Source organism: Arabidopsis lyrata (genome assembly GCF_000004255.2).
Source record: "Arabidopsis lyrata subsp. lyrata unplaced genomic scaffold ARALYscaffold_8, whole genome shotgun sequence".
NCBI lineage: Eukaryota > Viridiplantae > Streptophyta > Magnoliopsida > Brassicales > Brassicaceae > Arabidopsis > Arabidopsis lyrata.
Window position 1 is genome coordinate 14853466 of NW_003302548.1, and position 13998 is coordinate 14867463.

The 13998-nt window shown below is 34.3% G+C and overlaps 3 protein-coding genes across 3 annotated transcripts; 2 read left to right on the forward strand and 1 right to left on the reverse strand.

The window, feature by feature from the left end:
* Window positions 1–820: 820 nt before the first annotated feature.
* LOC9301962 (subtilisin-like protease SBT4.7) lies at window positions 821–2857 on the forward strand. Its single transcript, XM_021015774.1, has 5 exons — window positions 821–907; window positions 1008–1102; window positions 1184–1275; window positions 1361–1613; window positions 1669–2857. Exons 1-5 carry the CDS (start codon window positions 821–823, stop codon window positions 2216–2218), a joined length of 1077 nt encoding a protein of 358 aa, XP_020871433.1. The 3' UTR covers window positions 2219–2857.
* Window positions 2858–3115: 258 nt separating this feature from the next.
* LOC110227986 (subtilisin-like protease SBT4.7) lies at window positions 3116–4004 on the forward strand. The gene has a single exon (XM_021023947.1). It carries the CDS (start codon window positions 3122–3124, stop codon window positions 3710–3712), a length of 591 nt encoding a protein of 196 aa, XP_020879606.1. The 5' UTR covers window positions 3116–3121; the 3' UTR covers window positions 3713–4004.
* Window positions 4005–8584: 4580 nt separating this feature from the next.
* Window positions 8585–9583, reverse strand: LOC9301964 (ethylene-responsive transcription factor ERF025). Its single transcript, XM_002865844.2, has one exon. It carries the CDS (start codon window positions 9425–9427, stop codon window positions 8738–8740), a length of 690 nt encoding a protein of 229 aa, XP_002865890.1. The 5' UTR covers window positions 9428–9583; the 3' UTR covers window positions 8585–8737.
* Between the last annotated feature and the right edge of the window lie 4415 nt (window positions 9584–13998).

Sequence of the window (13998 nt, forward strand, 5' to 3'; positions counted from 1 at the left end):
TAAGTTGTGTTCTACACTAGAAAGAGTACTAAAAAAACGTTCGAAGGGAATTTAGATAATTATATTAAAATTGTGTTTATATCCCTTTTAATGTCTTATATAGTCAAGTTTGTATATTTTTTCAGGTTGCATTAACTAAAACAAAATAAAACCAGAGATATATTTCTCAAAGATGTAAAATACAATAATATGATGCCTTTTAGTTAACATACCATTTTATGCAAATGTCGTTACGATACATGATGAATGATATACCATTTGTTCACGTTAACATTTTAAAAACGTGTTTCTGTTATTTTTTTTATCATTCGAAAGATTCATTACTTTCTCACGTTTTCATGTTTTGGAAAAATGATTCCACTATATACAATTTGCGTGTTAAAAATATTTCTAGAAAAGACGTAACACGATTAATCTACTTAAGCTAACTTTTCAACGTTTTATAATTATTCTAAGTTAATTTATCCATATCAGTTCGTTCGTTAACAGTTATTCTGTTATTTATCTGGCATTACCAGTCAAACTCAAAGTAATACTAAGTATTATTATTGTAATAGACAAGAATCAATTTGCTGTCAAAAAAAAAAAAAAAGGACAAGAATCAATTTTTGGTCAATATACAGCGATATACATTTGATACAATTATCATCACTAAAATTTACTATAGTTTGTAATGGTTATTCTTATCGTAATTTACAAATAAAGAAACAGAATCAGAGGGATTTAATTAGAGGATTTTTTCCTTGACACGGTTTAGGCATGACCCAACTATTTATACATAAAAAAATTGAAAACCTTTAAATCGTTTTGTAAGAAAAAGATGGCGAAACGAGCAGATATTTTCTGTCTCCTTGTCTTGTTTTTGAGTTCAGTCTCAGCAATCATAGATGATTCTCAAAATAAACAAGTGAGTTCAATCGAGTATATTAATCTCTATATGATAATTATCAATATATATTGCTTCTCTCTAGTATACAATCCATCATACATAATTATAATCCTTGAAGGTGTATGTTGTCTACATGGGCTCACTTCCGTCTCAACTAGAATACACACCAATGTCGCATCATATGAGTATTCTTCAAGAAGTCACCGGAGAAAGGTGCGATTTAATCTATTCATTCTCTAACCATTGCTTAGCTTATAATAATCATTGAGTGATATATACGTATGCACACTCTAGTTCGGTGGAAGGTCGTTTAGTGAGAAGTTACAAGAGGAGTTTCAACGGTTTCGCGGCCCGACTCACTGACTCAGAACGAGAAAGAGTAGCCGGTTAGTGTTCTTAATTTGATCGAAACACATTATAAGATGAAATGTTTTTAAATATTTGAAACCTTTTTTTTGTGTTGTTAATTAGAAATGGAGGGAGTTGTGTCTGTGTTTCCGAACATGAACTACAAACTCCAAACGACGGCGTCTTGGGATTTCTTGTGGTTGAAGGAAGGAAAGAATACGAAGCGAAACTTAGCCATAGAGAGTGATATTATCATCGGCGTCTTCGACACTGGGATTTGGCCGGAATCAGAGAGCTTTTCCGACAAAGGCTTTGGTCCTCCTCCTAAGAAATGGAAAGGTGTTTGTTCCGGCGGCAAAAACTTCACTTGTAACAAGTAAGTCTTTAAAATTTCTCTAATAGAAGATTAGTATTGTTTTAGGCAGAGATTGATGTGCTTACAAATTTTTCAGCAAGTTGATCGGAGCAAGAGACTACACAAGAGAAGGTGCTAGGGACCTCCAAGGGCACGGTACTCACACAGCGTCCACAGCAGCTGGAAACGCAGTTGAGAACACAAGTTTCTATGGAATCGGTAATGGAACGGCTAGAGGCGGCGTTCCAGCCTCTAGAATCGCAGCTTACAAAGTCTGCTCAGAGACAGATTGTACCGCGGCATCTCTACTGTCTGCCTTCGATGATGCAATAGCAGACGGTGTAGACCTCATCAGCATCTCTCTCTCGGGAAACAATCCCCAAAAGTACGAAAAGGACCCGATGGCGATTGGGTCTTTTCACGCTAATGTCAAAGGGATCCTTACTGTGAACGCAGCCGGTAATTCCGGTCCGGTTCCGGCCAGCATCGAGAGCGTAGCACCGTGGATTTTATCAGTTGCAGCCAGCACCACGAACCGTGGGTTTTTCACCAAAGTTGTTTTGGGAAACGGCAAGACACTTGTCGTAAGTATTCAAGTAACACTCTTATTTTTGTCATCATTGTAACTCTGTCCCTTTAAATATCCTTTTGTCTCGACAGGGAAGATCAGTGAATTCTTTTGATCTTAAAGGAAAGAAGTATCCTCTTGTCTACGGAGACGTTTTCAACGAATCTCTTGTGCAAGGTAAGATCGTGGTTTCCAGATTTACTACTTCAGAAGTAGCTGTTGCATCCATACGTAGAGACGGCTACGAACACTATGCCTCCATTAGCTCCAAGCCCTTCTCTGTTCTACCACCAGACGACTTTGACTCTCTCGTCTCTTACATTAACTCCACAAGGTAGCTAACGGTCTTCTCGCTAATATCTCTAGATTCTCCTTCTTTGTCTTGATACCTCTGTGTTTGTTTTCTCAGGTCCCCGCAAGGGTCTGTTCTTAAAACTGAGGCATTCTTTAATCAGACAGCTCCTACAGTTGCTTCCTTCTCTTCTCGCGGTCCAAACATCATCGCTGTTGATCTTCTTAAGGTATAATATTTTTTATGCTCTTGATTCTTTTTTTTTTTATTATTTCCTGGTCTAAGAGACAATGGTTGGTGGATGGATTGCAGCCAGATGTATCAGCACCAGGAGTGGAGATTCTCGCTGCGTATATACCTTTGATTTCACCATCTGAAGAAGAGAGCGATAAAAGACGTGTAAAGTACTCTGTTCTGTCAGGAACTTCTATGGCTTGTCCACACGTTGCAGGCGTGGCTGCGTACATCAAGACTTTTCATCCTGAATGGTCTCCTTCCGTGATCAAATCTGCCATCATGACAACCGGTAGTCCGCTAGTAACCTCTGTTTGCAAAACTCATATTCTTATTATTTTTTATTTTTTTGAATATAATGTTAAATTAGATTCAAAAGAAAAATAAGCGTTTTTACAACTAGTGCAACTTTTGGTTGATTTATGCTAATCTCTTATGAAGTCTCTTTATAAATCTTTTGCAGCTTGGCCAATGAATGATAATACAACTGGCTTCGAATCAACCGATGTCCTTGCATCAACCGAATTTGCTTCTGGAGCTGGACATGTCGACCCAGTAGCCGCTATAAATCCTGGACTTGTCTATGAACTGGACAAATCAGACCACATCGCCTTTCTTTGCGGTTTGAACTACACTTCGAAAACCCTTCAGCTCATCGCCGGTGAAGCCGTCACTTGCAGTGGAAAGACCTTACCAAGAAACCTCAACTATCCTTCAATGTCAGCTAAAATTTATGACTCTAATAGCTCCTTCACCGTGACTTTCAAAAGAACCGTCACCAACCTCGGTACCCCCAACTCTACCTACAAATCAAAGATCGTCTTAAATCGCGGAGCTAAGCTCAGTGTCAAGGTCACGCCTAGAGTTCTTTCTTTTAAAAGGGTGAACGAGAAACAGTCTTTCACAGTAACTGTTTCAGGCAACAATCTCAACCGAAAACTACCTTCATCTGCAAATCTAATATGGTCTGATGGAACACATAACGTGAGAAGTGTCATTGTTGTCTACATTGGTGATTACTCGTGAGGCATTATCAGTTCACCATAGTCATCATTATCATAATATTATCGCCGAATTGCCCTATGTGTTTCTTTATTCTACATTTGTGTTTCTTAGTTCACAGTTTCAGATCTTTTCGGGTCAATTGTCCAAACTCTCTTGTGGTGTCACATAATGAATCATTGGACGACCAATAAAAAAAAGAGCACTTTGCATATTTAAAAAAATATAAATAAATAAGAATGAATTCAAAGAGGATGTATATAAAAAGTATTAGACATCTTAAAAATTTGGCTGCTTCTTCTCCTTGTATCTTTTCATCTCTTCTTCTATCTTAAAGCCCTGAATTGAGAAGAAGCAAAAAAAAAGATAACATATTCGATATAGTTAGACCAATTAATGAGAAATGTACATTACTAAAGCAAGAGAGAGGATATGCTTACTTTCACAATATGGTCTCTACACTGTAGATGGTCGGTGAACTCTTCAAAGCTTTGGCTAGCAAAATGGCATCTGCATGATCTGCATTTAAACAAGTTATCGATGCACTCTAGTCTTCTTGTCTCCTGAGGATCCATTGCATCTGTTGGGGGAAAACATCAAACTATATAGTTGAGGAAACAAGAGATTTGCTTGCTGGTTATTATTTCAAACACACAAACAAATTAAAACACACCTTTGAGAAAGTTGTCCCAGAGCCACTGTGCAGGAGTGACAATGTCAAAAGGTTAATTTTTCAGGATTGGCAACATATTTTTTAGGCAGAGCATGTGGATATATGCTAAAAGGGTGTTGTATCCCTCCTCATAATTTTCGCAAAAATGGTTAGACATGGCCTCCAAATCAAGGTCATCGGATATGAGCATCACTGTAGCCGGAGGCTGATTAACATCTTGCCAGTCAAGCATTTCAAGCAAAACGCTCGAGGGATCTGTTCATCAATGTACAAGGATTTAAAAACCCTAATTTGAAACTATAAAACTAAGAGATAAGAAGAATATCTTACGAGGGATATCTCTAATAAGGATTCCGGTGGAAGAGAGCGCTCGCAGGACGTCAACAGGAATATCTTCCAGGTCGCCAACGGCAGTTATGGTAAGAGGACCAGAGTAGCCTAAACTCTTCAACACCATGTCTATTCTCGGACCGACCTGACAAGCATTATAACCATCGGGAATCGGACACCTGTTCATGTTCCACCACACCCCCGTTGGAGAGTTCACGTACTCAGGCGCCGCCTCCTTCACCATATCCTTAAATTCGTTTAAACCTAAAACAAACAAATTCATAAAACAGTTAAAAAAAGAAAAAAAAAAAAGAGACGTATATTAATACGAAATTCGCATGGAAATTGAAAAAACCGACCTTGTTTATTATCAGCCGATGGGTAGAGATCGCGATCCCTAGCAGCAGTACGTCGAAGATGTCGTTAATGGAGGAAGGAAGGAAACTGTGATAAGAAGAGAGGATCAGAGGAAGAAGCACTCGCAAAGCAGATGACGGGACGACGTGGAAGGGCCGAACGCCGGAAATTTAAAGAACCTCCCGAGAATGAAAACCGCCAGAGACTCTAGCGTCGCCGAACGCTGAAATTGACGGCAGATTCTCCAGAGAAGGAGCACCAGCGCTTATGGCTACTCTCCTCTAATCGGCGGTGGCGAGATATGCGACGGAGAAGTGGAGTTCAATGTGAGAAGTCTTGACTTTTTTTTTCTTTGTTTGTGTCGTCGGCTGTAAAAAACAAAGAAGACAAATGTTTTCTTTATTTATTTAATTTTATATGTTTTTTTTTTGTTTAACACTGAAATGAAAACGAAATGGACTTTTGGTCTTTTTATACCAAATTTGTGTTATTCTAGTTAGCCACAAATTTTGAGTGTTAATCTAGCAATTAGTTTCAAAATTTGTGTCAAACTGGGTAATTTCCACTATATCTATATATAATTTGCAAACTTATGGGCCTTTCTAATGGGTATGAATCTTGATCTCAACCTCCACCGTCTTCACATAAACCCCCACTCGCCATAGCTCCGCCTCTAAGCCATATCCAACTTTAGGAGTCAACAACCTCCTCGCCGCGTCATTATACTTCTCATTCCCTGAAACATAATATTAACGATGAGTGAGAAACAAATTACTTTTCTCATTAAACCAGTGGCGGACCCATAAATGATTTTTACCTGGGTCAAAAAAATTAAGCAAATAAGTCATATTGGGGAATCGAACACAAGATTTGGGGGTGTCATTAAGCAAAGAATTGCCGACTTTGCTGCTGATTCTTCTAGAATTTTAGTGCAAAACGACATATATATTTATTTTACCTGGGTCAAGTGACACCCCTCTCATGTGAACGGGTCCGCCACTGCATTAAACTCTAAATGTGTGATTACAACACTATATACATTAGAATAAGCTAAAGGAGACTTATTCTAAACTATATACTATATAATGTTAATACACCCCTATCAAGCCTTTGAACCGGAAGTCACTCAAGGCTGAAAGAGGCTTGATATTGACATCCGACTGAGTAAGGAGTGGAAAAGACCAGGATGAAATGGTTTAGGGGGTGATTGGCACGAGGCTTTAAAGACTTTAGGGCTATTCTAAAGTCTTTAAAGTTTTTTTTTTGCCAATTAAGCTTTTTTGACTTTAATTATTTTTAAAGTTCTCAAAGCCTTTTTTTTTTCTTCTTTGTTTTCCTTCTTTGTTTTCCTTCTTTTTCTATCTTTATTTTAAGATCTATTTCATTAATAATTATTTTATTTTCAACATCATCATTAGTGTTGGTTTAAAAGAGTATATAGAATTAGTAATTTTTTCAAAAGCCATATAAGTTTTTTAAGTTTATCCCACTTCTTACTAATATGTTGAGTATTAAATTTCTACATGAAATAATAAATATAAATAAATGCGTGCATTTAGAATATTTATTTCTAAACTTTTATCATTTTTTAAATAAATATTTTATTATTAATAATGGATTTTAAGTTCCTACCAAAAAAAATAATGGATTTTTAGTTTTTTTTTTCTTATTGCAATGTTTTTAAAAATTTTATCATTAATAAAACTATATTTGCATATGAATTCATTTCTAACATAATTTCCATTTATTATTAATATATAATAATAATAATAATAAATAACAGTCCTAAATTCTACAGTTTTGTGCTCCTAATCAGACTTTAACAGCCAAAGTTTCTATAGCCAAAGTCTTTACAGCCAAATTCTCTGCAGCTCAAATTTATAAAGTCAAAAATTCCAAAGCCAAAACTTATAGTCGTTACCAATCGGCCTCTTAGTCAGTATATCTGCCAATTGGTTTGTTGTAGAGACATGAATGACCTGCAATGAACCATCTTTCACACGATCTCTCGTTTTGTGAAGATCAATTTCTACATGTTTAGTCCTCTCATGAAGACCGGATTATTTTCAATATGCATTGCAGATTTGCAGACTTATTATCACAAAAAAGTTTAGCTGGAGATCGAAAAGAGATATGCAGATCCTTCAATAATTGAGTTAACCATACCAACTCATCAGATGTTTGAGCCATTGCTCTGTACTGCTACTACTTACCACCTGTTGCTTTTTAAATTTCTAGAACATCAAAGAAGTTCCAAGGAAAACACACATACCCGTGGTAGATCTTCTAGTTCCAATTGTTGTTTGAGAGCTTCTAGTTGGATGGTCTTGAAGAGAGACTTTAGTCTTTACCTTCTTTTTTCTGACTACTTCACTTTCATTACTCAAGTTGATCCAGGGATGATAATTTTAGTGCTAAGTTGTGTTCTAGTATAACAGATGAAGAACAGATTCTACGCAATAGATACAAGGACGCCAAACTGGTTAAAATTTTTTTAAGGTATCTTCATGCAAAAAAGTTGTCATGAATGTTTTACTTTTCATATATAACGTCGAGTTTGGAGAAGTAATTGGTATCATTCAAGCGCATGAGATAAATTTTAATCTTTGAAAGTTTAGAGAATCCTAAGACAGTAGACGTGAAATTGGTTAAAAAAATACAAGGACGAAACCTGGTTAAAAAGTTTTTAAGGTATCTTCATGCAAATTTTGATACACAAAAAGTTGTCATGAATGTTTTACTTGATATCAGTGCCGGTACAAAGTCTTTTTTTCTCCTAAAAAATAGTGTTTAATAATGTGAGGTCCTAAGCGATGGTTTCACTTGCTTGTCGTCCTGACCGGACCTGCTTCACACATATAACTTTGGAGAAATTGGTATCATTCTAGTACATGAAATAAATTTAAACTTTGAAAGTTTAGAAATCCTAAGAGAGTAGATCTAGTAGTATACGGTAAAAAAAAATCAGAGAGAAGCCACAGAAACACCGTACAAAGGTTAGAGTGGAAATGGATACAAACCATGATACATGTTTTGTTAATTTCTAGTGTTCGTTGGATAATTCATAGATGATTAAGATGTGTCGTCTGATGGTTCCAAAAAATCTTCTCTTTGAAGTTATTATGCCGTAATTTATCTTTCTAACAATTAAGTTTGCCATTGACAAAAGAAAACAAGAAAATAGTTACCATACCCTTTTTCCCCATGTGAAGTTGTTTTTTTTTTTTTTGTTTTTGGGTCGGAAAACTCTTTACCATTAGACTGAGTAATTTAAGATTTTAAGATATATTTAAAAATGGATCACTTTCCACAAAAATTTATGTTGCTTCTCGATACTTCCACTGTTCCACATATTTGTTCTTAAGATAAATCCTCTGTCTAAGAGCACCAAACAGTTGACCAAAAAAATAAAGCAAAAAAAAACAATTCTTATATCTTCAATCTGTATCTATTTTTTCCCGTATAAACCATACTATTTTATAACAAAATTGGAAAAAGAATATATCAAATTCATAGAGCAATAAACATGCAAAACATTTTTTCAAAAATATTACAAATAGATCATATTAATAACCTATTTGACTTTCGATAACAGCGACGTCCCAAAAAGCAAAAAAAAAAAAAAAAGGAAAAATTAAATCTCATTCGACCGGAAAAAATAATTAATAAAAAAAGACAGCTAAATGAATTCATTTATAACTCCAAAGATTATCTCCTTCATGATTCTCCGGCGAATCATCCTCCACCGTCGGAGTTATCATCATTCTCGGTGGACTCATCAACATTCCTTCAGCCATCTCCGTCAACAAAGTCGGCATATTCAACATCGCTTCCTCATCCATAAACTCCAACGAACACGACACTTCTTCTTCTTCTTCTTTTTTCCCGGGTTGACCCGGTTCCAATACCTTCTCATCCCCACCCGGATCCGGTTGCTTCATCTCCGCTGCTCTACTAGCAGCCGCTCTTATATCCGCTGCAGAGTTTGAAACCGGAGCCACGTAAGTCAAAGCTAAACCGGGAAAATTCAAAACGGCGTCGGGTCCTTTTAAAGCTAACGCCGCCACGTCGTAAGCGGCCGCAGCCATCTCCGGTACCGGGTAAGTCCCGAGCCATATTCTTGTCGTTTTACGTGGCTCTCGAATCTCCGATACCCATTTTCCGTTACGTAGTCGAATTCCCCTGAAAACAGAGTGTTTTCCGGATAATCCAGTCGGGGTTCTTCTCGCCGGAGATCCACCGGAAGGTCTCGGTGAAGGAGAAGAAGATGAGCCTGGTGAGGTTTGAGGAGATTGATCAGTAGGCAATGTGATTGAGACTTCACGAAACGTCGTCGTTTCTTGATTCACGGTGGTCGGAGAATTATTATTATTCGACATAATGTTTTTGTGTGATGATTAAACTAATGTTACAATGTGTTTTTGTGTTCTGTTTTTGTAGCAAAGTGTGTTTGTGTATATATATGATATGTTTTTGGATGAGAGATATTTTCAAAACCGTGGGAAATTCGTGAGAAGCTCCGTTTTTTTGTTGTTGGATGATATGAGATTATGAGCTGTTACACATAAATACGATTAGATTTAATTTTATACTATTTGTTTATGATCGTATAAAGAGAAATTGCAATTTTGCTCTAACCTCATTCCTCAGTTGATCGTATTTAATTCTATAAAAAAAAATTGTCTACTCATTGCTTAAAATGTCAAAACCAAGATTTGTTAATTAAAAGTAGATTTGTGAACCCCATGTAGAGACAGCCACTTACGATGACCAAATCGCAAACTATACACTTAATGATTCGATAGTTACTTACCACTTAGCAGTAATTTATTATAACAATAGGAAATATTTTAAAAACGGCAGGGTATTATCAAATTCGGTAGAGCTTCTTCTATTGGTTTGGAGACTTTGTGGTAATAAGTGGCTTGACTTATGAATAATCTATTCAGCCACATGAAAAAGGGTAACAACTTACAAATCTCAAATTATATTTTAAGGTTATAGAGTTCTAGTGAAATCGGTAGAGACAAATAAAAACCATCGTTTCCATTGCACGAATGATCAAAACATTTGCGTATTTTCCCTTAGATTTTTTTTTCCTATGTATACTCTTCCGATATAATTATATTTTGTCGATGATACTAATTGGTATAATTCTTAGAAAAAACAATTTAAAGCTTTTCTATAGTTATTTTCCTAATATCATAATTTGTCCAGCCTAAAAACATTTAAAGTTGAATTTGATATATAACTAAACCATAGATGATAATTTTCAAAATGGAAACAATGACATTTTTCTATATATAATAGTGTGATTTATCATGTATGTTAATTTTGAAAAATATCATATTATCGAATAAAATAACATGTTATGTTTTGATCTCATGCGGGAAAATGAATCATAAATATTTACGAAAATGCTATACACCAATTTTGCAGTAAAACCATGGTGGTTAAGTTGTCTTTTAACGTTTTAATTGTCATTTTTTTGTGCGTTCACAATATATTTTTAGTGTGTGAAAGAATAGCTAAAAATATTATGGTGAATAATGATGATTGGTTGTCGTGATTTCTAACCACATGTTTGTACTGCAAACTTTGTAGTATTCAAAGCCTTAAATCAGAAAACGGTCATTGAACATATAAAATTGTATATGAACTTCCCATTTAATTTTCTAAATCATATTTGAAATATCAGTATTAAAATATTTGGAAGAAATCGAACAAATCAGAACTTTTTGGTATTTGGATGATAGTGGACACTGGACACATCTCCATATCAACTCCACATAATGAGTTGTACCAAAACGTATTTTATATTTTCTTTCCGCTTTTGCACTTTTTAAAAAATAAACCCAAAAGCGAGGCTGCGAATCGAACACGTACCCCGTGCGATTTGATTTTATTTGTAAATAAAAACTAAATTAAGGTGAATCAAAAAGGCAATAAAATAACAGAAATAAAAAGAGATAAAAGAAAGTCAAGATATACTTTTATTGGAGTAATGGTGAGCACTTAAGGACGCCAGCCAAACCTTGGTAAGAAGACGAGTCTCTCTATATGGAGAATGAATGTCCCACACGATTTGTTTCACGGTAGGACTCTCCTATAGGCTTTTTTTTTTTTTTTTTTTTCCTTATTTTATTGTTCATTTCATTATTACAACAGCCCACAACATCACTCAATAATGAAATGAGATCATCCTCCAATCACCTATGTTAGGTTTTAAACCATGACAATCTTCAATCCTACGTCTACTCAACCATTTAGTTTCATGGATATAATTTGAATGAAAATTACAAATTTTTTAACCGGTTTTGAACAATTTACATCTCGATATAATTTTCTCTGCTATTTCCACAAAACTTTTCATTTATTTACTGAGATGATCGATTAGGTTTACTAGATATCCTCCTTGACATGTTTTTCTACCACATAAATGGATCAAAAGAGAATTGGTGAAAATGCTAGACAAAAAAACTCAAAAAGATCTAATTTTTAGATCATTTTACGGGTCCTTCTCAACACAATTTTCTCTGTTATTTCCACAAAACTTTTAATGATTTACTGAGATTATCGAATAGGTATAGCAAATATCCTCCTAATGTTTTTTACTCCTTGACGTGTTTTCATGAGATTAAAACTGCTCAATAGATATGAAATCATAATTGGATACATTATTACAATTTGAGAAAATGTAAAGCATATAATGCATTTCTAGAGATCTTATAACAAAAGAGTAAGTACTGGGTTAGAGAAAGGCCATGCAGGCCCCTACCCTACCTATTGTACCAACATTAAATAAAAGCCACATTTCACCATACGACAACCTCCGGTCCTTTAGCTCTTTCTTGCTTCTTTGCTCTTCGACTTGACTAATTACTTTTACATGTTTTTGCATGTTTTTGTTGTCCAATGTACATCATTACGTGCTAAGACAATGCTTCAAATTTCACATTTTCCATCATTTTAAAGATAAAAATGAAGAAATCTTCTCCAATGGTACTTCATTTTTACTTTCAAAATGAAGAAGTGAATAGTATATCTTCATATTTGAAGGTATATCATTCATATCTTCATATTTTGAAGATGAACTTTTTTATTTACAATATGATCTTTTAAATTATAAGAAGTTTTTCTTTTATACCAAACAAATTATTTCTTTATATTTTATCCAATTAATTTATAAATTTCATTTTTCTATTTTATCCACTCAAATTAAAATGCAATGATAACTTCTATTAAATAGAAAAACAACAAAATATTCAATATAAAACTTAAAATACATTATTAATACCGACATTAATGATAAAATAAACATAACATAGCATAGAGTAACAACTTAATAATTTGGTAATGCGCTTCCAGATCTATTAAGATACTTAAAATATTGCTCAAATGTAAACTGTAGATAAAATTTGTTGAACTATTAGTTAACCATAAATAAATGGGGCAAAATTTATAAATTTAGAAAGTAAAGGGCATTGTTAATAATTTATAATGAAATAAAGATAGAATATACTTAGAATATTCTTTTTGAAGTAGAAAATGAAGGAAACCATTGGAAAAGCTTTGCTTCATTTTTTCCTTCAATTTTGAAGAAACTTCAATTTTGAAGATATATTTGAAGGTAACCATTGAAGATGCTCTAATGCCGTATGCTATGAACATTGTCTTAATAGCTTACTCAACGTTTGGTGAACAAATTTTGTAGTAAATTTTGGGCAATTCCGCCAAAAAATTTGGTTTAATTTTTTCGGAATGTTTTTTTTTTTCCTAAAAATATCTCAAGCTTAGATGTAGTAAACATTGATAATACATTTCTTCTCATTTTATGTTGAACATTTCTGAACCAAAACAATGAAAAACATAACTTAGTAGAAAATTTGGTTAATCTTCGAATCAAACCAAAACAATAATGAGAAGCGCTCTAGATCTAGGGTAAAACTACATGAAAGATTATTTCACGGGAATAATGTGATGCCAAATGGTTATTTTATCCTTAGTAAAAATTAAACCTAAACAAAGGTGTTAGTTGGACTCAAAATTTGAGAAAGTATGTAAAAGAGTGGAATGGATCATTTTTATGTTCTTCTAAATTCTAATATATCAGCAGAATAGTAGAGTAATTGAATAGCAGGGTGAATTGAACATGAATTTTTTTTTCTTCGAAATAATCATAAAATGCTAAAAAGGTAGCTTTATAGATTGAAGATGTTTTTTTCTCTCTTCTAATTCTATTTTTAAGACTTGTAGTATATAGCATAATCACTTTTTAGATATGTAAAAATGTGAAAATTTGATTAATTTAATGCAAAACCCGGAAACGTGAAAAATGTTCATACCGTTTGTGCGAGTATAAACCAGATGATAAATCAAGTCAGTTTTGAAGAGGATTCGAACCAAAATCGACCGGATTGTCTTTGAACCTTAGCATATCATGATAGAAAATAACTCCGTCATGATAAGGTGGTCCATGACCTAGTAGAACCAGAAGATTTGAAAAAAAGAAATGGATGAGCAACGTGATGTTGGTAGATACTCAAAATTTCCAAACGATCTAGCCACCGGTTCCTTGATGCTTCGAGAACTCCATGGACTTCTCTATCGACCACCCACGGTGTTCTGAATATTTGTCGCCATCGTTAGAGCTCGATAGAGAAAAAAAGAAGGTAAAATCGGGAATGAGAAAAAGAAGATTATTTTTGTAGTCTTATTTAATGCAAAATCATTTTTTTTTTGTTAATTTATTCGGGTTTTGGGTCGTTATTTTGGTTGAAAATTTAGAATAAACCGAATGGATTTCAGATCAGATTGGTTTTGGTTCTATCCGGAGTCAGGTTGGTTTTCAAAATTTATTTTAAACCCAACATAGAACCAAAATAATTTTTAAGAAAATTTCTAAAAATAATTTGACGTCGTACTTGCATCGGTATATTCAATGTTTTTA